Source organism: Drosophila rhopaloa, unplaced genomic scaffold (genome assembly GCF_018152115.1).
Source record: "Drosophila rhopaloa isolate 14029-0021.01 unplaced genomic scaffold, ASM1815211v1 contig_3, whole genome shotgun sequence".
Classification (NCBI taxonomy): Eukaryota; Metazoa; Arthropoda; class Insecta; order Diptera; family Drosophilidae; genus Drosophila; species Drosophila rhopaloa.
This window is the reverse complement of record NW_025335123.1, coordinates 19,465,712-19,493,215: the sequence shown is the minus strand read 5'-3', so window position 1 is coordinate 19,493,215 and position 27,504 is coordinate 19,465,712. Positions and strand designations below refer to the sequence as shown.

Below are 27,504 nucleotides of genomic sequence, written 5' to 3'. Positions count from 1 at the left end.
ATAAATCAATGTTTTAGCGTAGCATATTTTTAGAAATGCTAAAAGGAGATACATTTACAAAATATATATTTAAAAAAATTATAACATTTTGTATGCTCTTGGATCTATTTCTTATACAATTAAGTTGCCATGGAAAATATTGGAAATTTGGTTCAGCCATCTGATATTACAGGGTATGTGAACGGCTGCTTATAAACAAACTTGTTTCCTTTTCCGGACGGCTAACAACAGTAGACATAGCGACGGAAAAACAAACCGGAAAAACAAACAACCAACAGCTGTCAGTCGGTGCGAAGCCGATCAAAACCCAACCACTTATCCAGGTCGGCTCTCTCTCGTCCCAAAATCGGAAATGTTCAGCCGCCAGGGGCTCGCCAGGGATGAGGGCAGGGATCGGGACAGCGAGGAGGACGAGGAGGATGAGGACGATGACTGGCGGAACGGGAGGGAGCAGAGAAGGCGGAGGAGGAGGCTGTCGGCGGGCGACGGCGGAGATCCCTACAACGAGATGGGGCACAAGCGACTGACCAACGAGGAGCGACCAAGTGGCCTGTCCATGGACCGACTTGGTAGCGACGGCACCGCCCTCACGGATCGCGCCAGCGATGCCAATGATGGCAGCAGCACGGGTCCGCCGGAGGCCAGTGGGGGAAGGGGCCATACCGGAGTACACCACGGCACCGGAGGCAAGAAGAAGAAGTCCAACTATCGACTGAACTTCTCCATCACCAAATCGGTCACCTCGACGGGTGGTGCCAAGTCGCGAAACGCCAGCTCCACGAAAATCACCACCGGAGCCTCGCTCATCCCCGACCTGAACCTGATCATCAACCGGATGCGCAACATGCCCGACGACTCCTTCGTCTACATGGACTACATGCTGCCCCACGACAGCGAGTACTTCACGCCCTACAGCCTGCGACTGGTGGAGTACAAGGAGCTGAACACCTACGAACCCTTCTACACCGTCACCCGCCACGGGGTCACCTTCTGGCACTGCTCCGAGAACTTCTTCACGCCACTCGACCAGTGGCAGCAGGAGTTCGAGCAGTTCCTCAGCATCATCCAGATACGATCCTTCTCCATCTTCCGGCTGTGGAAGGGATTTAAGGTAAGGTTTGCAAAACACGAATACAGCAATTTGTAATAAGGAGAACATTCTATAATTCTTGAGCAGAAGAACCGTACTTATAAGTATTAATAGCTAGTCAGCATAGGTATTAAAAATCTAGTCATAAAATAATTATAGGAAAAACCAAAAGTAATCAACTAGCTATTGCTTAAAACATTTATTTTGTATTATATATTTCATATGCCAACTCGCTTTAATTTAGATTATTTTATTTTTAAAGCATAACAGAGAGTTTTACTAACTTAGTGATAAGCTCATAACCCATTGATATAAATATTTGTAACCATCTTAATAATTGAAAATACCATTTGCATATCGGACATTCTAGGTGTGGGAAAAAACGATCAAGTGGCGGAAACTGAACGAGGCGCGCGACTATCTGCAAAACAACCTCTTCATCGTGATTCCCCAGCTGGCCAAAGCGATTCTGCGCATGCGCAGCGATATTGTCCATATGCAGCGACTGAATTTCGTCAATGTCACCAACATCGAGAACTGGCATCCGTTCTACTTCCTGGAGATGCACATGCGCATCTACGAGCAGCTGCACAAGATATTTACCGACTTTCGGGAGTTCATTGGCAAAACCATATGTGAGTGCTAGCTAAATTTATAAATTATCTAGTAAATCTGAATTAGAAAAGAAATTATTACAAAAATCACTAGGGTTAGATAAAGTTCCTTGTTGCTCAGCATACTTGTAGATACCTTCAAAAGTGATTTCAATAATTATTCCCAACAAAAATGTATACATTGCAAATAACCAACCAAATCTTTAACTTTTTTTCTATCCTCATCAAAGTTCGAGCCTGCACGGATGCCATCCAAGCACGGGGTTTCTATCCGGATGACGAGATCAACTACTACCCGTCGCTGAAGAAGATGCGCGAGGCGCACAGTTTTATGGATCGAGCACGAAAGCGAGCCTTCTGCAAGACCTTGACCAAGTAGGATAATCCATTAAAACCATTAATATTGTGAATATATTTTAATAATTTATTATGATTAGTTTTCTCACCTACTGCGACATGATGGTCTACCAAATGCTTTACCGCATAACGATCAAAAGTTTCGCCGACTTGGCCAGTGCCTTTGAGTTGCACGATGAGGTGGGACCCTCGGAGGCGGATATTAATAAACACGATCGGGTGGACAAGAGGATTGAGAGGCAGCGACCAGCGGACAAGCCACAGAGTCCATTCTTTTTGGCCATGCTGCGTCTTTTGCCCGATCGCATTGATGTGGAGCCCTCGGAGGATGTGATCAGGATTATCTTTCAGCGCATCACTGGACTTATACTGGAGACGGTCCTCGAGATCCACCCGTTCACCACAGATCCCTTCTTCACGCAGTACACTCAGTAAGTTGGTTGTCTTTTTCTTAGTTAGGCACTTTATTAATTGACTTGACCTAATTATAGACCCTCGATTATGGGACGTCAGGAGGAGGTGCTTTACGATGGCGCTCCCGATTTGCACTATCTGCTGCGCGCTGATCATCGATTTCAGTTTAATCGGTAAGTGTCACTCAAGGTATAAATATTAAATTGATCTAAATATTTTCTTAATAGGAAAAACATGTTCGTGCTGATCCGCAAAGCTTATGAAAGAGCTCGTCTTTATACGCAGAGGTTCCAGCAGATCCGTGAGAACTTTGAGATAGACAATAGTACAGATCCCACGGTTCTCAACACCGAAAGAGGTAATATAATAAATATTAAGGAATATAGTATAATATAACCCATACATTTTCAGATCTTCAGATCCTGCGGGCCTACTGCGATAGATACTGCAATAATCTAAGAGCTTTGGATGGAATCCTGGAGTATGTGTTCCTGGGACTATTGAAGCTCACACAGACGAACTTCAAGGATACGGTGACACCAGTTTGCTCTCGACTTCAGAACATCCTGGCCACATACCTACCCAAATTGGCCGAGGAGGAGACCACACGGCTCTACGAAGAGGCCCAGGACTTCTATGGCAGGATCTGTTACGAGCCGCACGAAACACTGGAGATTGTGGCCCACATCCGATTCCTGGACAAGTGCTCCTCCGAACTGGACGAGATATTCAGTGGCATCGACTATGTGCACGACCTGTTGCTGATTATCAAGGACTTTGGCATACCGATCGATGACGAGTCCAAGGAGGATTACATGGACACCGAGGACTATTTGAACCGCACGCGAGAGACGCTGGAGGAGATCAGGGAAAAGCGGCAGGACTTCATCAATCGACTCGAGGACGCCATGCAGGATGACATAGCGGCGCTCAAGGAGGAGATCCACGAGGTGGCCATCGAAGCTTTGCAGCCATGGCTTTTGGATGTGAGTGCTCCAAAAAATAAATTTTATTCTATAAGTATACATGTTGAATGGCATTTTAATATAATTACCTTTTTTGCCAGAAATTTATATATTAAAATTTCAATGAGTAATTAAGAATACATTAAAGTATATATATTCTTGATTCGCATCGCAACAATTGAAATTCGTATATGAAAAATAAGTAACTAATAATAATATTTTAAAGCAGTTGATATTTGTAATTAAATGTAATCCTTTCTAGGCCAATTCCAATCGGTTGTCGGTCACCAACAAACTGGACGCCATGCTGGACCACCTGAACCAATGTCGCGAGAGAGCCGACGAATTCCTGGGCTACCAGAAGGAGTTCCAGATCGATCTGACCATGTACGAGGAGATGGCCAGCGGCTTCTACGACATCCGGATGCGCCAGAACCTCTACCGCACCTGGTCGGACTGGGAGGAATCGCTGGCCGAGTGGATAGTGGCCGATTTCAACAGCCTGTCGGTGAACGACTTGGTTGAACTAAACGCCAAGACCATCAAGAACTGTCTGCAGTTCCTGAAGTATCTGCCGGAGAATAACATCGTACCAGTGCTCCACAAATCCGCAGAAGCCTTCAAGGAGAAGCTACCCGTGATTGGTTACCTGCGTAATCCCAATCTGAGAGCTGTAAGTTATGTCCTGAGCATTAAATTTAAAACAAGAAAGGAAAGCTAACTTCGGGCGGAGCCGAAGTTGATATACCCTTGCAGAATACTCTGTAAATTATATTCTCCAAAATTATTCATATGATGCATTCTTAATACTCATAAAAAATCCCAACTTTCTAACTTTAAAAACACAAAAGTTATGGCATTTCCGATCAATCAGTTATATGGCAGCTATAGAATATAGTCGGCCGATCCTTATGAAATTCGGTAGGTCGGATGGATTGGCCAAATATAAAACCCATAGGAAATCCCAGCTTCCTAACTTTACAAACACCAAAGTTATGGCATTTCCGATCAATCAGTTATATGGCAGCTATAGAATATAGTCGGCCGATCCTTATGAAATTTGGTAGGTCGGATTGATTGGCCAAATATAAAACCCATAGGAAATCCCAGCTTCCTAACTTTGCAAACACAAAAGTTATGGCATTTCCGATCAATCAGTTATATGGCAGCTATAGGATATAGTCGGCCGATCCTTATGAAATTTGGTAGGTCGGATTGATTGGCCAAATATAAAACCCATAGGAAATCCCAGCTTCCTAACTTTGCAAACACAAAAGTTATGGCATTTCCGATCAATCAGTTATATGGCAGCTATAGGATATAGTCGGCCGATCCTTATGAAATTTGGTAGGTCGGATTGATTGGCCAAATATAAAACCCATAGTAAATCCCAGCTTCCTAACTTTACAAACACCAAAGTAATGGCATTTCCGATTAATCAGTTATATGGCAGCTATAGGATATAGTCGGCCGATCCCGGCCGTTCCGACTTATATACTGCGTGCAAAGGAAAGAAGGGTGTGTGCAAAGTTTCAATTCGATAGCTTTAAAACTGAGAGACTAGTTTGCGTAGAAACAGACAGACGGACAGACGGACAGACAGACGGACAGACGGACAGACGGACATGGCTATATCAACTCAGGAGGTGATCCTGATCAAGAATATATATACTTTATATGGTCGGAGATGTCTCCTTCACTGCGTTGCACACTTTTGACCAAAATTATAATACCCTCTGCAAGGGTATAAAAATTAGGGTGTCCTTTACCTAAACTATTTTTCATTCATCTTAATTTTTTAATCATTTTTGACTCATGTATATTGAGTATAATAAAATGTCCCACAATATTGACAATTAATCCCTACCTTTAATCTTCCTATCCTTAGCGCCACTGGGCAGAGATCGAGGATCTGCTTAACCGAAAGTTCTTCCAGGAGAAGGACATTATAATCCAAACGTACGAGGATGTGCACGCATTCGATGATGTGAATATCGGCGAGGCCCTGATGCAGATATCATCGCAGGCCACCGGAGAGGTGCAGCTGGAGAACATGCTAAAAGCCATCGAGACCACCTGGAAGGAGACGGAACTGGCCATTGTGTCGCACCACGACGCCAAGGACGTCTTCATCCTGGCCGGAACCGAGGAGTTGCAGGCGGTCCTGGACGACTCCAATGTGAACATCAACACCATAGCCGCCTCCAAGTTTGTGGGACCCATCAAGGGCAAGGTGGACGAGTGGATTGGCGCCATGGATCAGTTTAGCAAGACTTTTGGTGAGTGTTCTTAAATAATAACATAAGGGTATAATTACTCATTCAATTCGCCCAACAGAAAGCTGGATGGACTGCCAGGGCGCTTGGATTTACCTGGAGGCCATCTTCGCCTCGGCGGATATCCAGCGCCAGCTGCCCCACGAGGCCAAGATGTTCTTCACGGTGGACAAGAGCTTCAAGGAGACGGTGCGGCAGGCGAAGAAGGTGGCCCTGGCCCTGCCCACCATGTCCAATGTGGATGTACACAAGGTGCTGTTGGAGAACAACCGGTTGCTCGACCTCATTTCACGTGGCCTGGAGGCCTATTTGGAGGTGAAGCGGGTGGTGTTCCCCAGGTAAGGATATTTTTATATTTTATATTTCGTAAAATAATAAATTCAGGGAGTAAGTAAAGTATATTAAGAACATTCGCTTGTCAAAATATCTGGTAATTGAATGCCATTAAAGCTCTTAAATTCTCTAATTAATTCTTAATTCTCAGATTTTATAACTTTGGATTGCTTTTCGTTACTTTTTTTTTAGATTCTACTTTCTGTCCAACGACGAGCTGCTGGAGATCCTGGCCCAAACGCGTATTCCGCAGGCTGTGCAGCCGCATCTGCGCAAGTGCTTCGACGCCATCTACCGGCTGGAGTTCGGATCGAAGGAGGGGGGCGACGGCAAGATGGTGGCCACCAACGACATCGTCGCCTTCCTGTCGCCCGAGGGAGAGAAGCTGCAGTTTGGAAAGGGACTCAAAGCGCGCGGCGCCGTGGAGGAGTGGCTCAGCAAGGTGGAGGAGGCGATGTTCGTGTCCGGGAAGCGGTACATGCGGTTCGGGTACCAGTGCTATCCGGCCAAGGAGCGCGAGGACTGGTTCCAGGACCATCCCAACCAGGTGGTGTTGACCGTCTCCCAGGTTCAGTGGGCCGCCGACATTCATCGCATCTACGAGGGCAAGGAGCGCAATCCCCTGAACATTCTCGAGAAGATGGCCAAGTTCGAGGTGAAGTGCCTGAAGGATCTGGGCGCCCTTGCCGCGTTGACCAGGAAGAGCATTAGCTCGCTGCTGCGCAAGATCCTTTGCGCCCTGATCACCATCGATGTGCATGCCAAGGATTCGGTGCGCATGCTGATCGAAAAGGAGGTCAGCAAACCGTGAGTGTTTGATGGAGGAGGAGGAAATGTTGATCCCAGATCTAGCCTAATCCCAATCCCAATCCCCATCCAGCACCGACTTCAACTGGCTGAAGATGCTGCGATTCTACTGGGCCGATGAGACGGAAACGGTCTACTCCCGCATGGCTGCCGCCAACATACCCTACTACTACGAGTACTTGGGCGCGGGTGGTGTCCTGGTGCTCACCCCACTGACGGATCGCTGCTACCTCTGTCTGATGGGCGCCTTCCAGATGGATTTGGGCGGAGCACCAGCGGGACCGGCCGGAACGGGCAAGACCGAGACCACCAAGGATCTGGCCAAGGCGCTGGCCAAACAGTGCGTCGTCTTCAACTGCTCGGATGGCCTGGACTACAAGATGATGGGGCGCTTCTTCTCGGGACTGGCTCAATGTGGTGCCTGGTGCTGCTTCGACGAGTTCAACCGCATCGACATCGAGGTGCTGTCCGTCATTGCCCAGCAGCTGATCACCATCCGGACGGCCAAGGCCATGAGAGTGAAGCGGTAAGTTATCTTCGATCTTTTCATATTTCTCATATTTGCCAATATTAATATATTTGGAGGGGTCAAATCAAACATTAAATGGGTTCATTTTAATATAAACAACATCTGTTTTTATATCTAATTAGAAAGTCTAGTCAACATACTTAGTTGGTATTCTACATTAAAGTGGACCTAAACACGAACCACATTTTTTTTTTTTTTTTTTTTGGGGTCAAATCAACAATAAATAAAATTAACTGTATGTTAAGTCATTAAGGGTCTAAAAAATGGTAAAATATACAATTACAGTTTTTTTGTTAATCAAAATATGAATTTTGTAAGGCAGTCATATTGATTGAGTGTTTCCTGTCGCACAGCTTCATCTTCGAAGGTCGCGAGATCAAGATCAATCGCTCCTGCTGTGTGTTCATCACCATGAATCCCGGCTACGCGGGTCGAACCGAGCTGCCCGACAATCTGAAGGCCCTGTTCCGACCCATCTCCATGATGGTGCCCGACTATGCGCTCATCTCGGAGGTGATCCTGTACTCGGAGGGCTTCGAGGACCCCAAGATCCTGGCCCGCAAGATGGTGCAGATGTACCAGTTGTGCAGCCAGCAACTCAGTCAGCAGAATCACTACGATTTCGGTATGCGAGCGGTGAAATCTGTCCTGGTGATGGCAGGTGCTCTCAAGAGAGCAGCGCCCAATCAGCGGGAGGACATCACCCTGATTGCGGCTCTGAGGGACTCCAATATACCCAAGTTCCTGGCCGACGATGCCATCCTGTTTCGTGGCATACTGAGCGATCTGTTTCCCGGCGTCGAGCTGCCGGACTCACAGCATCCGCATCTGGAGGAAAGTTTGCGACTGGGACTGCGGCAGAGGAACCTCCAGGCGGTGCCGACGACCATCAGGAAGTGTCTGCAGCTCTACGAGACGATGTGCGTCCGCTGGGGCGTGATGCTGGTGGGTCCCACCGGAGGCGGCAAGTCCGTGGTGCTGCACGCCCTCGAGTTCGCCCTCTCGCATCTCTTCGAGAACGAGGTGCCGGACCCCAATTTCCGGCCCGTCGTCATCCAGACAATGAACCCCAAGGCGGTGACCATGAACGAGCTGTACGGCTATGTGGATCCCAAGACGCTGGAGTGGCAGGATGGGCTACTGGGATTGGCCGTGCGAACTGCCACCACGATAGAAGGTGGGGCATATCCTTAATAGTTTTTAAAAGCACAAAAACATTTGCTTATTTTTGCAGACGAGATCCACCAGTGGATCATGTGCGACGGGCCCGTGGACGCGGTCTGGATCGAGAACTTGAACACGGTGCTGGACGACAACAAGATGCTGTGCCTGGCCAACTCGGAGCGCATCAAGCTGACCGCCTGGATCCACATGCTCTTCGAGGTGCAGGACCTGCTGCAGGCCTCGCCGGCCACCGTTTCCCGGTGCGGCATGGTGTATGTTGATCCCGGCGATCTCGGCTGGATGCCGCTGATCGACACCTGGCGGGAGGTGGACATGCGGCACAAGCTGCCGGCTCCACTGGCCGAGTTCTTCTACCAGCTCTTCGTGGGCTACTTCGACAAGGCGCTGAAGATCGAACGAAAGCGGGCGGTGTACACCATCCACCAGGTGCTCGGATCGAAGGTGCGACTGTGCTGTGAGCTGATCTCCTCCCAGCTGGAGGCGGTCAAGTGGGCAGCGCTGAATGAGGAGCAGGCCAAGGATCTGCTGACCAAGATCTTCGCCTGGGCGGTGCTCTGGGCCGTGGCCTCGAATCTCAAGGACGCGGAGAAGATGTCCTTCGAGGAGCAGTGGAGCAGGGCCATTTCCCAGCATCCGAATATGAGGTATGAATGGTGGTTCACTAAACAACGAAGACTATATCTCCACCGCCAACAGCCTGCCAAATTACACCATGTGGAACTATCGCATCGACCTGGAGAAAATGGACTGGGGTAATTGGCTGGAGATCATGACCAAGTTCGTCTTCGACCCGGAAACTTCTTACTACGACATGCAGGTGCCCACGGTGGATACCACCAAATACGGGTGAGAACTGCCTTATGAGCAGTATACAAATCCTTACCACTAAATCCCCTCCAATCCCCTCCAGTTATGTGTCCGATCTTCTGTTCAAACGGGGCATGCCCGTGATGGTGACTGGAGATACGGGTGTGGGAAAGACAGTCCTGGCCATTAGTTGCATGAAACGACTGTCCGAGGGCCGGGTCATCCCGGTGATCCTCAACTTCTCCGCCCAGACGAGCAGTGTGCGCACCCAGGAGATGATCGAGGGGCCACTGGAGAAGCGCAAGAAAACCCAATTGGGTGCTCCGGTGGGCAAGACGGTGATTATTTTCATCGACGACGTGAACATGCCCAAGTTGGACACTTACGGCGCCTCGCCGGCCATCGAGCTGTTGCGTCAGTTCCTGGACTTCAAGGGCTTCTACGATCGGGAGAAGCTCTACTGGAAGGAGATCCTGGACGTGGTCTTGGGCTGTGCCTGTGCTCCGCCGGGTGGCGGACGAAACCCGCTGACACCTCGCTTTGTTCGTCACTTTGCATTGTTTTCCCTGCCGAAGCCAAATGAAGAGACCCTAACCCAGATCTTCAATGGCATCCTGCGCGGCTTCCTGCAGACGTTCTCCTCCGCGGTGAGAGCTCTCTCAGAGCCGATGGTTAATGCCTGTGTGGATGTCTACATGCGGGTGGCTAACGTCATGCTGCCCACACCGGATCGATCGCACTATATCTTCAATCTGCGCGATCTGTCCAAGTGCATACAGGGTATCCTGCAGGCGAGCAATCTGCACTACAACCAGGAGAACCAGATCCTCCGGCTCTTCTATCACGAGACCACTTGCGTCTTCCACGACCGGTTGATCAATCAGGACGACAAGAACCTTTTCAAGTCGCTGATGAAGAGCGTCTGCCAGGATCACTTCAATCGGCCGGTGATCGATGACGCAGAGCCGCCAATCCTCTTCGGCGACTTTATGGTGTTTGGAAAGCCAAAGAACGAGCGTATCTACGATGAGGTCAAGGATCACGCAAAGCTGGAGAGCGTCCTCAACGATTACATTTCGGACTACAACTCGGTGGCGGTGGGCAAGCAGATGAAGCTGATCCTCTTCCAGGACGCCATGGAGCATACGGTGCGCTTGGCGCGACTCCTGCGCAGCGATCGTGGAAATGGGCTGCTGGTGGGCGTGGCCGGAATGGGCAAGCAATCCCTCACCCGGCTGGCATCGCACGTCAACGAGTACAACTGCTGGCAGATCGAGATGCGGCGCAACTACGACCTAAATGCTTTCCACGAAGATCTGCGGGTTCTCTACCGGATCGCTGGGGTGAGTATTAACTGGAGACTTTAAGAGTATCTTGTTAAATTCTCCTTTTCCTTTCTTGAACAGATCGAAAATCAACCTGTGACCTTCCTGCTGATCGACAGTCAGATCGTGGAGGAGGAGTTCCTCGAGGACATCAACAACATCCTCAATTCCGGCGAGGTGCCCAATCTATTCGAAGGTGATGAGTTCGAGAAGATCATCTTGGATGCCCGCGATGGGTGTAACGAGTTCAGGAAGGACGATGTGGGTACTCCTAATACCACATCATATCACTATATAATCTGGGAATCTTTTTAATGTCTGGTTTAGCTCTGCACGCGCGATGACATCTACAAGTTCTTCATCAACCGTGTGCGCAATAATCTGCACGTGGTGATGTCTATGAGTCCGGTGGGCGATGCATTCCGCCGCCGGTGCCGCATGTTCCCCTCGCTGGTCAACTGCACCACCATCGATTGGTTCACCAGCTGGCCCACGGAGGCCCTCTATTCGGTGGCCCTGGGACTGCTGACCAAGATCGCCCCCAAAATGGAGGATCGCATATCGCTGGCCAGCACCACGGTGTTCATGCACAAGGTGAGTAAGGTTTAGGCCCATGAATAGCTTCCTTCGCTCACGGAAAAATCTATTGCAGACCGTTGAGGATGCCTCGGTGCGATTTTACAAGGAGATGAAGAGGCATTACTACACCACACCCAGTAGCTACCTGGAGTTGTTGAAGCTCTACCAGAATCTGCTGAAGATCAAGAACATGGAGATCATAGCCAAGAGAAAGCGAATTGCCAATGGCCTGAACAAGCTACTGGAGACCAATGAAGTGGTAAGTAGTTATCCCTTATTTTGTTCTCCTTAGAGGGTATATCCTGTTGCCTTCCCTCAGATCGCTGTCATGGGAAAAGAGCTGGAGGTGATGGTGCCCCAGTTGGATGAGAAATCAGCCTTGATGAAGTCCCTGGTGGACAATCTGACCAAGGAGACGAAGCAGGCGGACGCAGTGAAGCAGAGCGTGATGGAGGACGAGATGAATGCCAAGGAGAAGGCGGCGGTGGCCCAGGCGATATCCGAGGATGCTGGCAAGGATCTGGAGATTGCCATGCCCGCCCTGCGCGAGGCGGAGGATGCCCTCAAGGGTCTGACCAAGGCGGACATCAATGAACTGAAGTCCTTCACCACGCCGCCGGCTCTGGTGCAGTTCTGCATGGAGGCCGTTTGCATCCTGCTGGGCGTCAAGTGAGTGGATTCTCTCCTTCACATTCCTGCATTTAATTGTATCTATAACAGACCTACATGGGCATCCGCCAAAGCCATTATGGCGGACATTAACTTCATCAAGCGGCTGTTCGAGTACGACAAGGAGCACATGAAGGAGGATACCCTGAAAAAGGTCAAGAAGTACATCGATCACAAGGACTTCGTGCCGGCTGTAAGTTAAACCTCTAGAAGTTTAAAGTCGCTAGAGATTGTTCTTGCACTTTTGTGAATATTAATATCTTGACCAACCACGTTTTTTAAAACACTTGACAGAAATTCGAGAAGGTCTCCAAGGTGGCCAAGTCGATGAGCATGTGGGTGATATCCATGGACAAGTTCTCCAAGGTGTACAAGGTGGTGGAGCCGAAGATCAAGCGAAAGGAGGCCGCCGAAGCGGAGCTCAAGGAGGTGATGACGGTGCTGAGGCAGAAGCAAAAGGAACTGGCCGCAGTGGAGGCCAAGATCCAAGGACTTCGCGATAGTCTCGAGGAGAAGCAGCGCGAATTCCAAGTGATCCAGGACAATGTGGACTTGACATACGGGCGGATCAATCGAGCCGGTCGCCTGACCTCTGCCCTTTCCGACGAACAGGTGCGCTGGCGGGAAACGGTGAAATCCCTGACAGGAGATCTGGCCTGTGTGCCGGGCGATGTCCTGGTCGCGGCCGCTTGTGTCGCCTATTTGGGAGCCTTTTCCCACGAATATCGCAGGGACATGAGCGCCCTGTGGGTGAGCAAGTGCCATGAGCACAAGATCCCCTCCAGTCCCGAGTTCAATCTGCTCAAGGTCCTGGGCGATCCGTACGAGATGCGGCAGTGGAATGTGGACGGTCTGCCCAAGGATAACATATCCATCGAGAACGGCATCTATGCCACGAGGGCTCTGCGCTGGGCCCTCATGATCGATCCCCAGGAGCAGGCCAATCGCTGGATCCGCAACATGGAGCGTGCCAACAATCTGCAGGTGATCAAGATGACCGACTCGTCCATGATGCGGGTGCTGGAGAACAGCGTGCGCCAGGGATACCCGGTGCTGCTCGAGGAGATCAACGAGACCATCGATCCCAGTCTGCGGCCCATCCTTCAGCGGGAAACGTACCGCTTCGAGGGTCGCGTCTATTTGAAACTGGGCGATATGGTGATCGACTACGACGACAACTTCAAGCTGTACATGACCACAAAGCTGCCCAATCCCCACTATTTGCCCGAGGTGTGCATCAACGTGACCCTGGTCAACTTCCTGGTCACCGAGAGCGGTCTCGAGGATCAGCTACTGGCGTGAGTAGAACTATTCAAATTAGCTTAGATTTTATAACTAATAATTTAACACTTTTTGGGAGGTTTATAAATATATCTGATTTGATAATTAATTTGATTACATTGTTAGAGACATTGTGGCCATCGAGCTGCCCGCCATGGAGATCCAGCGAAACGATCTGGTGGTCAAGATCAACTCGGACAAACAACAATTGCTGGCGCTGGAGGACAAGGTGCTAAAGCTGCTCTTTAATTCCGAGGGCAACATCCTCGATGATGAAGAGCTGGTGGAGACGCTCAATGACGCCAAGGTGGGCTTGAATATAAGTATTAATACACAGACTTGCCTTATTATAATGACTTTGTATAGGAAACATCGCTGATCATTGCCGCCCGATTGATTGACACCGAGGAGACGGAGAAGGTCATAACCGCATCTCGGGAACGCTATCGCATCCTGGCCTCCCGCGGGGCCATTCTCTACTTTGTGGTGGCGGGTCTGGCCGAGATCGATCCGATGTACCAGTACAGTCTGAAGTACTTCACCCAGGTCTTCTGCAATGTCCTGCGATTGGAGCATCCACCGCAGGCGGTGGAGCTGCGCATTTCCACACTGATGACGGACGAACTGAAGGCCATTTTCGACAACATATCGCGTGGCCTGTTCGAGAACCACAAGATCATCTTCAGCTTCCTGCTGGCCCTGTCGGTTGAGCGACAGGAGGGTCGGGTGACCGAAGGAGAGTTCCTCTTCCTCACCCGCGGTCCCGTGGGCAATATTCGACCAAAGAAGAAGCCGGACAACATCAAGATGAGCCAGATTGAATGGGATTCTTGCATCTTTCTGGAGGACAACTTCGGGAACTATTTCAGCGGCTTCACCAGCGATCTGGACAAGCCCTTCTTCATCCAGCTGCAGGAGAACAAGGAGGTCTTCGACTTTGCCCAGACCAATCAGCCGCCCACGGACAAGTGGAACAAACGTCTGCTGGTCTTCCACAAGCTGATGTTCATCGGGGCCTTCCGGAAACCGCGGTTCCTCCTCAACGTGGTCTGCTACCTTCAGTCCACCGTGGGCAAGTACTTCACCGAGGCCTCCGGCGGCACTCAGTTGAGCTCTGTGTAAGATCCTCTACTCCTGTTGCTCCCAGTATATACTTGTAATCCGTATTTTTAAATGTCCCTTCAGCTATTTGGACACCTCGGCGGTGACGCCGCTGATCTTTGTGCTGTCCACCGGCTCGGATCCGATGTCGGGCTTCCTCAAGTTCACCACCCAGATGCAGTTCACCGACAAGTACTACTCCATTTCGCTGGGTCAGGGCCAGGGCCCGCTGGCGGAGAACCTGATCGACAAGAGCCTGCGACTGGGTCACTGGGTGTTCCTGCAGAACTGCCACTTGGCCACCTCGTTCATGCAGACGCTGGAGACGATTGTGCGGAACCTGACGCTGGGCATCACCAAGGCGCATCCCGATTTCCGTCTGTATCTCTCCTCGATGCCCATTCAGACGTTCCCGATCAGCGTGCTCCAGAATTCGGTGAAGATCACCAACGAACCGCCCAAGGGCATCAAGGCGAATGTGTTCGGGGCGATGGCGGATCTGAAGCCGGACTTCTTCGAGCAGCACATCCAGAACGGCAATTGGCGTGCCATTGTCTTCGGGCTGTGCATGTTCCATGCGGTTTTGCTGGAGCGGCGGAAGTTCGGTCCTCTGGGATGGAACATCACGTACGAGTTCAGCGAAAGCGATCGCGAATGCGGCTTAAAAACACTCGACTTCTTTATCGATCGAGAGGTGCTCGACGACATTCCCTGGGAGGCCATACTCTATATTAACGGGGACATCACCTGGGGCGGCCGGGTGACGGACTACTGGGACTTGCGCTGCCTGCGCACCATCCTGACGATCTTCTCCTCGAAGAGGATAATCCAGCCGGATTACAAGTACTGCCGCGGCGATAGCTACTACCGGGATCCGCGCAAAAAGACGCTGGTCGAATACTCTGCCTATGTGCAGGGATTCCCGGTGCTGGAGGATCCGGAGATCTTCGGCATGAACCAGAACGCCAACATTGTGTTCCAGACCAAAGAGACGGCCTTCTTCATCAGCACCCTGCTCCTGGGCCAGCCGAGATCCGCCGCAGACGAGGGTCAGGCCGCGGAGAACGAGATCTGCCAGCAGACAATCGCTCGCATCCAAAAGGCCCTGGCCACCAAGATTAAACGGGAGCCCATCCACGACACGCTCTCGATGGTGGGTTTTGAAAAGAGTTTCATACGTTCCAAGTCATCATATTTACCCCTTTTCCAGCTGGACTCCAAGGGTCAGGTGCCATCGCTGACCATTGTGCTGGTGCAGGAGATCGACCGCTTCAACATCGCACTGGGCATCATCCATGACAGCATGATCAACTTGGCCAAGGCCATCAAGGGATTGGTGGTGATGTCCGAGGAGCTGGAGAACGTGTTCAAGGCGCTGCTGTCCAACCAAGTGCCCGCATCCTGGGCCAAACGCTGCTTCCTCTCCATCAAGCCGCTCCCCAGCTACATAGCCGACTTCCAGCGGCGCATCGACTTCATCCAGCAGTGGGCGGAAAACGGAGCACCACGCTCCTATTGGATCAGTGGGTTCTTCTTTCCGCAGTCCTTCCTCACCGGCGTCCTGCAGACATACGCCCGCCGACGAGTCCTGCCCATCGATTCGCTCAAGATCGACTTTGATGTGTTCGAGAAAGAGCTGATTCAGCAGGATTTCTTCGAGATGCACATGAACAACATGAATGTGAGTACTAAGACCCAAATTTGCAGATAAATATTGCACAGAGAAAATAAATAGTAAAAGTAAAATTAATTGAAATTCGGTAGCTCCTATTAACTTCCTATCTGTGTTGCATAAATTAATTTATTTTAATGTTTTATTTTACTCTTTTCAGGACCAAAAGCTGTACGGCAACCTGCAGGAGTGCACGGATGCCATTATCAATGTGCACGGCATCTTCATCGAGGCAGCTCGCTGGGATTTGAGCCGGGGTGGTCTGTGCGACGCCAACTTCGGGGAGCTCTTCTCCCGGATGCCGGTGGTGAGGTTCAAGCCCTGCCTGGAGATCTCGCCGGTGGTGCGGTATGAGGCGCCCCTCTACAAAACCCAACAGCGATCCGGCGTCCTCTCCACCACGGGTCACTCGACCAACTTCATTCTGGCGTGCCTTCTGCGCAGCAACAACGACCCAGAGTTTTGGATAATGCGGGGCACAGCTCTAGTTTCGGCGGTATTGGAAAACATTTGTTAAGACTTACGAGTGGGGGGAGGTTTAGATATTATTCGAATTTTTTGGTTTTTTTTTCTGCATACTTCAAGCCGTCTTTATTTCGTTTCTTGTTCTCGGGATTTCTAGCGAAGGTGTACAATACGTATTGTGTGTGTGTGTGGATTAGTTAACTATTTAGCTTAAGGTCAAGACTTGTGAACTAGAGTATATACAAAAGCGAAGTGTTTTTGAAATCCCTAGAGATTTCTTCCTTCTTTCAAAGGCATTCAAATATTTAATCTCTTGAGATTTCACAAACACATCGTTTAGTAAGTAGTTCCGATTTTGTGCACTAGTTTTTGTATCGTATCAAAAGCAATTTTACAAATTAGACTTATTTATTTTGACAAGGCAAATTGGGGTCGAAGTAGAGCTCAAAATACGAGCTAGTTATGGCAAAAACTGACAAAGTCTTCATTAAATATCTGACAAAATGTTCTTAAGCCTATGCGTATATTTTTTGTAGACATCTGTATTGTTCGTATATACAAGATTTTACTTTTCAAGTCTCTTTTCAATATTCTCATTCAGTATTAATCAAATCTACTTTGGAATTCTAGACCTTGCTTACACACACACTGAGAGAAACACACTCACAGGCACAACTATATGTATACTATGTACAATTCCTTTCGGTTTCAGTTTCAGTTTTAGTTTCAGTTTAAGTTTCGGTTTGGTCACAGTCTATGTCGTATATCAATCGACAGGTGGACAGACAGATAACAGATAAGGCAAATCTAACTAATTGACTAACGATAAACATACACTGATAGATAGAGGAATGTGGTGGCTGCAGGTAATGCAGTTGTTTTTCTTTTGTTTGGTTTTTGTTATTTTGTTCGCCTTTTCTAAGTACTAATACTGCCGTTCTCTACTCCAATTATTGTGAAAGGTGTGGATTTCGAATTGGATTTGGAAACGTGGAAATGTGGCTTAGGGGCTAAGGGTTACGGGCATAGGGAATAGGTTGTAGATATATAGGTTGGTCTTTTTAGTTAGTTCACCGCATAAATGGAATGCTAAATTAGTTAGAAAACTTATGCACTAATTATTGCTGGACATTGTCTCTCCTCAACTTTAAGTACTTAGTCACTAAATATACAAATTAGCTAAACAACGCGAAAAAAATTAATTTAAAAAAAAAATGTAAATAGAATTATTGATAAACTGTCGTATAACACGTTCCGCAAAATCGTTCATTAGGAAGCACAATTTGGTGGGCGCAGATCGCTGCCTACAATTTTTTACTGTCCATATCGATCCTGAGATCGGGCAGCGATCCTCGAGTCTGCAACAGACTCCGCTTCTCCGGATCCTTGACCTTCTTGGGCTTCGGTCTGTTCGTCTTCGTGTAGCGATTGATCACTCCATCGCTCTCGTCCATCATGCGCAGGATGAGCGCCTGGTCGGAGGAGTCCAGCGGCGCTATGGAGATGTCACGCACAGCTCGGAACTTACCACAATTGTTCAGATGTTCGTTCTCCAATCGGAAAAAGTTCCAAACAAAGCGCCTGAAATGATATAAGGCTTAATTAACTTGGACAGGATTGTATTCTGCCATCTAAACTCACCGGAACACCTCCAGGATGCCTGTGATGGAGGTCATTATATCACTGCTCACTATTTTCATCTCGGTAAGGTAGAAAGACAGCGCCCAAATAAAGCGTAATGCCAAATCTTCGACAATGGCAAAGTAGTAGAAACCCTAAGGGGTGAATAAAGATTAAGAATTAAACCATAGTCAATAAAGACTGGTAAATACAATTACAGACAAATTACGGAAATATTGACTATATTGTATCCAACATATTTCGAATTAAAATATTTACTAACCGTCGAAGAGTAGACGACTTCCTCGCGCAGGAAAGTATTCTCGCCGGCATTCTTGTCGAACAGACCCCAATCCATTTTGATGTCCCAGGTGTAGGCATAGCAAGAGGATACAATCGAGGCAATGATCCACAGCCAGGTATAGGGATTGTCAAACGTGCTGGCATAGTTCGCTAAATTAAAAGAACAAAACCATTGAAAAATATATATTAAAGAGAAAAATATAACACTCACGACTGTGAAAGCTCTTGAGGGTGGCGAAGATCACTACTAGGAAGGTGGTTGAGTATTTGCCGGCATTTACCAAATGGGGAAAAGCCTCCCGCGAGTCGCGATATCGCCGCAGGCACTGGGCAAATCGAAACCAAGCGGGCAGGCAATTGACAATCGGCCGGATGATGAAGTCCTTCTCCATGCAAATAGAGGCATCCCTTGCCTCCGTCCAGTTGCCATTTGTGAAATAGAAACAAATCAGATACTCGAAGTCCAGGATCGCTGTAGCCAACGAATTCAGCTGATCACCCAGCCAGAAATCGGCGAAGCCCACATGAAAGAACGGTGCGGAGAGACAGCGACCAGTGATTCGCCACAGCCAAAACCGAGCATCGTGATGGAGCACATGGAACGGATTGGCCAAAAACAGCACCATAATCAGCGTAAGCGTGAGCGGATTGATAAACGCCGGTATAGCCAAGCTGGCACTGTAGAGAAAACTCAACATGCTGAGTGTCCAAATGACGCCGAAGATCGCCGCCAATTCCATAAGATGCTGTTCGGATAGATGATTGCGCGGATCTAGCTCGAATATTAGTACATGATTCACGCCCGACGACCGCCAGCCGTAGATATTCACGCCGATGAGAAAGATGAACTCGATGATGAGCAGGGGACCGCGATACAGGCGGAACGTGACCTTCAGGTTCTCGCCGCTGATTTCGTGGAAGATGGCCGACAGCACCACCACAATGCCCAGCACTATGAAGCTGCCGGAGAAGAGGCCCACCTTGAAGGTGGTCCACGGACTCTGCTGTTCGCCCAGCGGTGGAACTCGAAGTCGCTTCATTGCCCGCTGCCGATCGCCGCCCTCCAGTTCGCCAGTGACCGTCGTCTCCGTCTCGTTGATGATGTTGTCGATATCCTTGTTGGTGAAGAAGTGCGACGCCTCCACATACTCCTGCCTCCATTTAGCACCGGTATCAACGCGTAAAAGCTGTGGCGCAAAGATAGGATAACATTTTATAAATCAAATAGTTAGAAATATGTATTAAAGTACACTTATATTCTATAATATTTATTAAAAAATGATATTGTATCTTTCTAAATTAAAAGCTTTCATAAGATTATATAGTCACTAATATCAACAATTTATTCTAATAAATCTCAAAATAATTACTGGCTCACAAAAGTAATAAATACACCAAAAGTAAATCCCAAAATCCCTTAGTGAATTGGAATTGATTTCAAACATATTTCACCGATTGTTTTTATCTCAAAAGAGTAAATGATTCACTCATACTTTATGATGGTAACCGAAAAGCACATAATTGAAAAGCTCGAACAATACAAGTCATAGCTGGCGATAACGCTGACTATATTTAGCCAACTTTTCCCCGAAAACTCTATAATAAATATGAATTACTAATTCCTCAGACAAAATGTGTTATTCCTCAACGTGTTTTACGCCGCAGACTAGACGTAATCCAACAAAATTCTTGACTAGGTCAAGGTTCAGTGATGCCTCTGCGGTGGCCGTAAATCAGACTCACTTTATCGTGCTTCTTGAGTATTTTACGGAAGCCGGTGTGATTCAGATTCTGATAGTTCTGCAGGAGGATCAGACTCAGGTAGAACTCGCTGAAGGCCAACTTCAGTTCGCGGGCCTTGCGATCCGGCAGCGCGGCATGCCGTTTCTGGCCCTTGGACTTCTTGGCACTCCGCTCCGACTCCTCAATGGAGGTCTTAAGCTCGGCATTTAGGGTGGCAAATTTACGAGTGGCCTCTGCCAGCTTTTCTGAGTAGAATGTGTTGATCTTCTTTAGCTCCTTGTCGCAAAAATGAAAGAAGTTCTCATCGAAGTTGGCAAAATGCCGCTTCAGCACATCATCCTCTACACTCTCCACCGATGGCGCCTCCTCCACGGCCAAATACAGCATGGCCTTCATTTCCTGTAGCGCAGAAATTTGAATGTCAGTTGGGTCAGCAATGGGTTCATATTGGGTTGGCTCGAACTCACCTCATAGTTGATGTATTGTTTGCGCCACTCAGGCGTTATGTGCGCCGACAGGTGCTCGGCGAACTTCATGGCTGCCGCTGTTTTGGCCTGGCTATTCTAGGGCTATAGCTCAGTCCAGTCCAGATCGGATCCGTTCCGTTGATCGGCGCTGCACTGAAGCGCGTCTGAAACGATAAAATATGAGAGTTGTTAAGGGCACTTCCTGATAGTAAATCGTATTACTTAAAACTAGACTTTTGTTTAGCCATAATAGGGTTTAAAATATGATAGTACCCTAAGACTTTTTTAAGCAACATTATTTATAAAACGAACAAAGAGTTTAATAACTAAGTATAGGCATGAATAATGTCAAACTTAAGAAAATAAAATAATAAAGGCCGTTAAAAGTACTTGAATATTATCCAATTTTATATTATTGTGCAAGCTTAGTAATCTTTTATGGCCTTTAAGCACAAAAATTAATGTTTATTTATTAAAAACGTGCAGCAAGAAAGATTAAGATTAGGAAAGATATATTTTATAATGATTCACAGCCCAAATACACTTGTTTTCCCTGAGAGTGAGTAATGCGAGGGCCTAAAAGTCGAGTCAGCAGCACTCGGATTATACTGAACCGAGTTATCCATGAATTCAGAACCCATCGTTCAGCTTTCTCCAAGTTGCTAGTGGTAATTTAACGGATGAGTGACTGGACTAATGGATAATGGCTCAAATCAATGCGGTAGCTAATCGGTCGTATTAACCAAGCACCTAATATACGACTACCAGCGATCGTAAATTGCACGTTGGTGGGTGTGTTTTTCATAACTGATAAGCTTCAGCCCCGAAAAAAAGAGAATATACGTACATATAAGCCATAAAAACACAATTATTGGGGTCTGTGCCACCCGACTCTTTACAGAATATATGTTTATATCATTAACGGGGCCCGCATAACGAGTTAAGCAAATTGGAAAATTTTTGTCGCCCGTTCAAACAGCACCGAATAAGATATTCTTATATACAGATACAGATAGAGATGCGAGAGAGTTTTAATCAATTGCACAAATATTTGCGTCGCCAACTGTTGCTGTGGCATTTGTTACTATTTATGTCTCTTATTTTACGGCTGCCCTTCCTCGTTTTCTGGGCGCAACTTCCGCCTAAGCCCCTTTCCTACACAGTTAAAAATGAACCACTAATTGGGCATAAAATTAATTTTGCAAAACTATCAACATATCTGGGGATTGTTTTTTAGAAAATGTTTTGAAGAAATCTATACATGTTGCTTTATTTTAGAAGTTTTTCACTTAGAATGCAGTTCATTTATTATTTTTGATTAGATACATTATTGAAAACCCTGAAAAAGATAGTGGCCGACGTAATTAATAAATACGGCTAGCATTTTTTGTTATCTTAATCTCATTATTAACTTGTCAATTTAAAAAAAACGTATACTATTTTTAACATTTCATAGCTATAAGTGCGCAAGCAATTTAAATTTGCTGTTACGATTTAATTTGAATTATTATTAATTAGTTGTATCAATATGATGTAGATACTACGAATTCAAGCTGGATATTATTATTATTGATAACCACTAAACCATTTTAATAAAGATGTACAATCTTATTCATATGTGAACAGTTTAGTATCGAATGGAAATACCAAGTTTAAATTGATGTTATTTTGATGTTTATACTTGATTCACGTAGAATAAGCATATTTTTTTGAACTGGTATTCTGATGATTTTTTTCCTCTGCATACCCATTTCCATAGTTTATGGTTATTTCCACCAGTGGAACCCAGAAGAGTGGCCAATACCTGGGCGATAATTGATGACAGGGTCAGTGGAGGGGGTGGTGGTGGTAGGGGGTGGGACCGACTGGCGGTCAATTAACGTCAACAGTACAGCCTAAATATAGATCGGTTCGGCTCGCTGATTGATTAGACCCGTGGCGAACAATGGCCATCGTAATGGATTAGAGGTGTTGTCTCTGATCGATCGACATCGTCGGCGGATCTGAAGTTATCCCGGCGATCTCATAGTTCCGACCTTATCGCCTTATCGCCGCTGTTCACAGATTTCTCCTCTGTAGTTTAATTAGCACTGATAACGAAACGGCTGGGCTTATAAAACATGTGCTAGTGCCGACTAAAACAACAGCACCAACAGCTGACACACAAAGCTTCATAATCGCTGAGACATCGCCGGAACACATCGACGGCACACGTAGACGCAAATATTTGATCAATAAAACAAGAACGAAGGGTTCGGTTGGGGGGACCGAAACTGGAAATACCCTTACCCACAAACTATTGCTATGGGAGCTGGAATACTACAGATCTTAAGTCAATTATAAGCCCCAATCTGCAACAATCTCGATTGGTTTATCTTAAAAAACAAACAACTTGCGACATACTATAGTATATAATCAAAAAACCTTTCCATTTGTACATTAAAGATCACAAAGTATTAGACTATTCATTATAAACAGAGAAAACTTGAAACCAACGAAAACAAAGAGAGAATGAAACAAAGCACTGTGTAGTACTCATTTAATTGTTTTTCATTAAGAGCTGTGAAATGTATAAGTAAGAAAGTTTTAAAGAATATGTCATTGAATTGAAACATAAATACGCTAAAACTCACATTTTTCAATTTTAGTTTGGGTTAGGAATATAAATTAATATTCTCGTAATCACTTATCATTTAGAAATATTAGTAACTAAATACCTGTTTACAATATATTCAGGTTAGTTGGATTAAGATAGGATATTCACTTAAAAACACTTTCAATTCAGAAACTTTAAAAGCTTTCAGGCAGTATTCAAAAACTCAAATAAAACACTTTTGATTAATGGAAAGGAAAAATAAATAAGTCAATATATTTTTTAGTTGAGACGATCATTATTTAAGCAGGTATTGCAAACCTCTTCGAGTAATGTTAGTACCCCTTTGAAGGTAAAGTAGAAACGAATGAAAAGAGCGAAGTGGCGATATTGAAGCTGGGATATACTGGACTGAATCGTTGGCTTTTGATTTTTGTTGATTTTGGCCCAGGGGCGGAGGCAGCGAAGTGGGCGGGGCGGCAGAGCTAGCTCATCAATTTGTCTTGTGATTTTTCGCCTTCCCCACAATTGGCTCAAACGAGGCGCAATTGGAGGCACCCAGTCCGAGATTATCGGACGTTTCGTGGACGTTTTTGGGGGGGATTTGGTGGTGGTGGGGTGCTGGTGGGAAATTGCTTTTCAATTACATAAAATTACATACATACGCTGCACCGCGCTGCAGTTTGCACTTGCAATTCGTCTCCAAGGGGGCTTCTATTTTAGCATCTCAAGCTGCTCCCACACAGGCCCTTGCTTATTGTCAACAGTCGCTGATTTGTTAAGTACACTGCTTATCACCGAATAGCGCGCATATCACTGAAATTCAGACGACGGGCGAAATGCGAGGGCCAAACAACAACAAAGAACTAAACGAACCACACAAACTAAAAACATACCAAGTATTGGAAAACGAGCGCGCGTTGCTGGGGCACCAGTCTTGCATAGCGACCGAACAGTGCTGTTAGGCGCATGTTATAAGTCACGATCACTGTTAAAGTTTATTGAAAAAATAAATTTTAAAAAAATTAATTACAATACAACAGAGACAAAACATAACCTAGGAATTTTCCTCTTTTGCAGTGGAAGAATGTCAGCAAACTAAAAATGTATTAAGCAAATTTTGTTTTAATGTCTTACTGAAACCTGATAAGCGCTTTTGCTAACCATATTTGATTTCACATATATTTATTATAATATATACAAATGGGAAGCGCCACGGTTGTCTCAAGTTAAATTTTGTAAACATTTGTATGCAAAAACAGTCTATTTAAAATTTCAGTGAAAATTTGAACCACTGTACTTCTGTAGTTTGTCAGCGTGTTTGGTATTTTTCAGTATTTCACCCCCTGGTATATTTTACTTATTCCGACTTGGTCACACTGCCACTGACGCAAACAAATTGCGATTTTACATTATACTACCTAAAAACAACTTATTTCACCAAAACAGAGGACCCGATCCGTTCGCTCCAGTCCATGAGTGCAAACTTGAAGAACATAAAGCTGAGCCACTTCGGTGGCGGCGGATCCGGCGGAGCGCCCAGTTCCGGTGGCTTTGGCATCTCAGCGTCGTCCGGAGGCGCTGGCAAACTGCCCACAAATGGCACGGGTGGCGGGAAATCCGCTCCGACAAGCTCCTTCGCGGAGGCCGAGGTGCTGGCCACGCCCGGAGGCGTCGTTATACCCATCATTCGCACCCGGGACGTGGCTAAGTTGCTGCCCACAATTGCAACCGCTCTGCAGCGTCCGGCGGATGATCATTTGGCCGCCGAGGATCTGGATGCAGTGCAGCTGGAGCTAGAACAGATGCTCTCCAATGTGGCGCTGCGCACGCGTGTTCTGAAGACAGAGTACGATAGCTTGGACAAAGATGAGAAGCGCCAAGATCGCAGAAAGCTAGACCGCGTCCCTGGATCGCCACCTTGCCCAACTAGTATGCTAAATGGCTTACTCGGCATTGGCAGCAACTCCTCCACGAGTCTGGGCAGTCCCCTGGGCGGGGGAGGCGCCTCCTCCTCCAGCCAGTCAAAGCGGAAGCGTGAAGAACCGACGGGCGTGCGCAAAAAACACTCCTCGATGACCATTCTTAAGCAACAAGGCGTTTCCAGCAGCGCAGCGAAGCATCAGGCCAAAAACAGCCCTCTGATCGTGCACACCGATGACAGCATGGACTACCTGCCCACCTTGGTGGCAGCCAACGCCTCTGGATCCGTGCTGCCGCACCATCAACCTTTGCCTCAGCTGCCCAAGGTGGCGGTGCCCAAGAACGATACACCCAACAAATTCTGGCTGTCTGTCGAGCCCTACTGCATGCCCCTAACCAACGAGGATCTGCGTCTAATCGATGACCTGCTGGAGCAGTACCGGGGTCCTTTGGTGCCGCCAGTGCCCACGCTGGGACCGCATTACTCCACGGTTTGGGCCGAGGAGGATATGAAGGCGTTGCAGCCCGGAGGAGCACGCCTCAAGTCGCATAATGCTAGCGGAATGCTCAAAAAGGCCGAGGGAATGGTTGAGGAGAGCATTACGGGCCCGCTGACCCAGCGTTTGGTTTCCGCCTTCATGGAGGAGTCGCTGATGACGCTTCCCAGCGAACAGGCCGCGGTGGGGGAGCACAGCAACAGCACCACGAGCAGCAGCAACGAGAACACCCACTCACACTCCTCATCTTCAGCAAATGCCGCAGCGGCGGCTGCCTCCGGCAATTTCCGATCACTCGCCATGATGAAACATGGCGTGGGCATCGAACAGCGCCTGAAGAAGACTCTGATAGAGAACGGTCTGATCGACGCCAGTGAGTTTGCGGCCCAGGAGGACGTAGACGAGGTGCTGCTGGAGATCAAGCGGGTCACGACCGAAATAAGCACTATTTCCCAATTCAACAGCGAGGAACTGAAGCGGCTTCGTTCCGCCGCCAGCGAGGAGATCAAACGGATTGCAATCAAGCGGAAATTGGACACGGTCGACCAGGAGATACTTGAGTGCTACAAACGGATGCTGCAGTATCGGGCCAAACGCAAGGGCCACACCATCGAGGAGAAGCAGGAGATACTGCGACTGACCAACGAACAACGCCTGCTAGCGGATCAGTTGGAGCGGATGCAGATGCATCTGCCATGCATCGGCGGCTCTGCGGGCTCCCTTCTCGAGTCCAAGATGTAGGACAGGACCCTGGCCTGGGGCTGGTGCCAGCTAATGGCCATGCATCAGGCAAAGAGGCAGGTCCGTGACGCTAGCCTCAAGCTGCAATGTGTCTGAAGGGATCCCTCCTCTGTCTCGTCTCCTTCCTTTTCGCCAGACTGTACATTAGCAAAGAATATGACCCTGTAGAATGTAGCGTACCCAAACCGAGGTGTGGATAGTTAGGAGAAGGTGCTCCAGTGGCCCTAAAAAGCCCTGCATAATATCAGCTTTTGGTTTCTCCAAATCAAAAGCCACCTTCGAGACTTTCTAATAACTTCCCTATCCCGTATTCTTATCTTTGTCGCCAGACTGTACATTAACAAAGATATATACCTTATAGTATGTAGAGTTCAAGATTAAAGTGAATTACATTATTTAGATAATATATTCAAAGTGGCGGAAAGTAACTTATGGCTAATTCCAAGCTGACCTATTGTGAAACCCTAGTTATGCTATTTGAAGACTTAAAAGTTTTAAAAATAGGAAAAAAGACAAATTTATGTTCATGAAAAATATACTACCAGAAACAGCCTTTCGTCTTTATTTTACAATTGCTAGGAATGAAATACAACATAAAGAAGGTTGCATACTTCCATATATTTTATGGCTTAATAATAAAAGCTGCTAAAATATGCTAGATTTGGCTTTGTAAATAGAAATAGTGTTGATATAAGATCTTTACTCAATAAGTTGAGTTTTCTTTTAAATTTAATCTAAAACCCTTAAGTACTAGAATTACCCACAGATTACTATCCGTCTCTAGGAATCCAAAGTTTTTTTTTTGTTTTTTGCAACTATAAATATTGAGCCACCCTATTTAACGCTCCCAAATACGTACACTTTGTATAGCTTAAGTTATCGCACGGCAATAAAGTTGTCACTATCGAGAGTAAACCGCAGAATTTTCCGCCGTGGAAGTTTGGAGAAGAAGAACCACCGCACTGGGTGAACGTTGCGTTCGCTTTGAATTCGATCTTGTGAGCCGCGCGGGCCAGGTGAACTCTAGCGGATGTGTGGAGTGGAGGCGCCTCCTCCACCGATCTTGTTTACCCAACCGATAAGTCGCAATCAAAGGCGGCAATTCTGGAGTGCGGCTAATTAAATTCAAACAAGAGGGGGTCTTCGAT

At 47.3% G+C, this 27,504-nt stretch overlaps 3 protein-coding genes across 4 annotated transcripts; 2 read left to right on the top strand and 1 right to left on the bottom strand.

Annotated features, from left to right (window-relative positions):
• The first annotated feature begins 237 nt into the window (after nt 1–237).
• On the top strand, nt 238–16,982 carry LOC108049988 (dynein axonemal heavy chain 6). The gene is made up of 27 exons (XM_017131450.2): nt 238–1,111; nt 1,461–1,725; nt 1,935–2,079; nt 2,142–2,492; nt 2,553–2,648; nt 2,703–2,833; nt 2,887–3,461; nt 3,703–4,113; nt 5,329–5,719; nt 5,778–6,054; nt 6,242–6,856; nt 6,930–7,382; nt 7,739–8,562; nt 8,620–9,214; nt 9,267–9,416; nt 9,481–10,720; nt 10,784–10,963; nt 11,030–11,296; nt 11,355–11,540; nt 11,601–11,950; nt 12,002–12,143; nt 12,245–13,248; nt 13,358–13,538; nt 13,598–14,349; nt 14,417–15,485; nt 15,543–16,013; nt 16,165–16,982. The coding sequence occupies exons 1-27, from the start codon at nt 353–355 to the stop codon at nt 16,519–16,521; spliced, it is 12,237 nt and encodes a 4,078-aa protein (XP_016986939.1). The 5' UTR covers nt 238–352; the 3' UTR covers nt 16,522–16,982.
• On the bottom strand, nt 16,569–24,078 carry LOC108049989 (xenotropic and polytropic retrovirus receptor 1). 2 transcript variants are annotated; one of them, XM_017131451.2, is made up of 7 exons: nt 23,857–24,078; nt 20,603–20,766; nt 20,136–20,534; nt 18,604–19,579; nt 18,373–18,542; nt 18,111–18,244; nt 16,569–18,050 (listed from the first exon to the last, which is right to left on the bottom strand). In XM_017131451.2, the coding sequence occupies exons 2-7, from the start codon at nt 20,669–20,671 to the stop codon at nt 17,774–17,776; spliced, it is 2,025 nt and encodes a 674-aa protein (XP_016986940.1). In that variant the 5' UTR covers nt 20,672–20,766; nt 23,857–24,078; the 3' UTR covers nt 16,569–17,773. The 2 variants fall into 2 exon arrangements, with proteins under 2 accessions (XP_016986940.1, XP_016986941.1); XM_017131452.2 differs by having other exon boundaries at nt 23,861–24,078.
• Nucleotides 24,079–24,575: 497 nt separating this feature from the next.
• Nucleotides 24,576–27,271, top strand: LOC108049990 (transcriptional adapter 3). Its single transcript, XM_017131453.2, has one exon. The coding sequence runs from the start codon at nt 24,671–24,673 to the stop codon at nt 26,354–26,356; it is 1,686 nt and encodes a 561-aa protein (XP_016986942.1). The 5' UTR covers nt 24,576–24,670; the 3' UTR covers nt 26,357–27,271.
• The last annotated feature ends 233 nt before the right edge of the window (nt 27,272–27,504 follow it).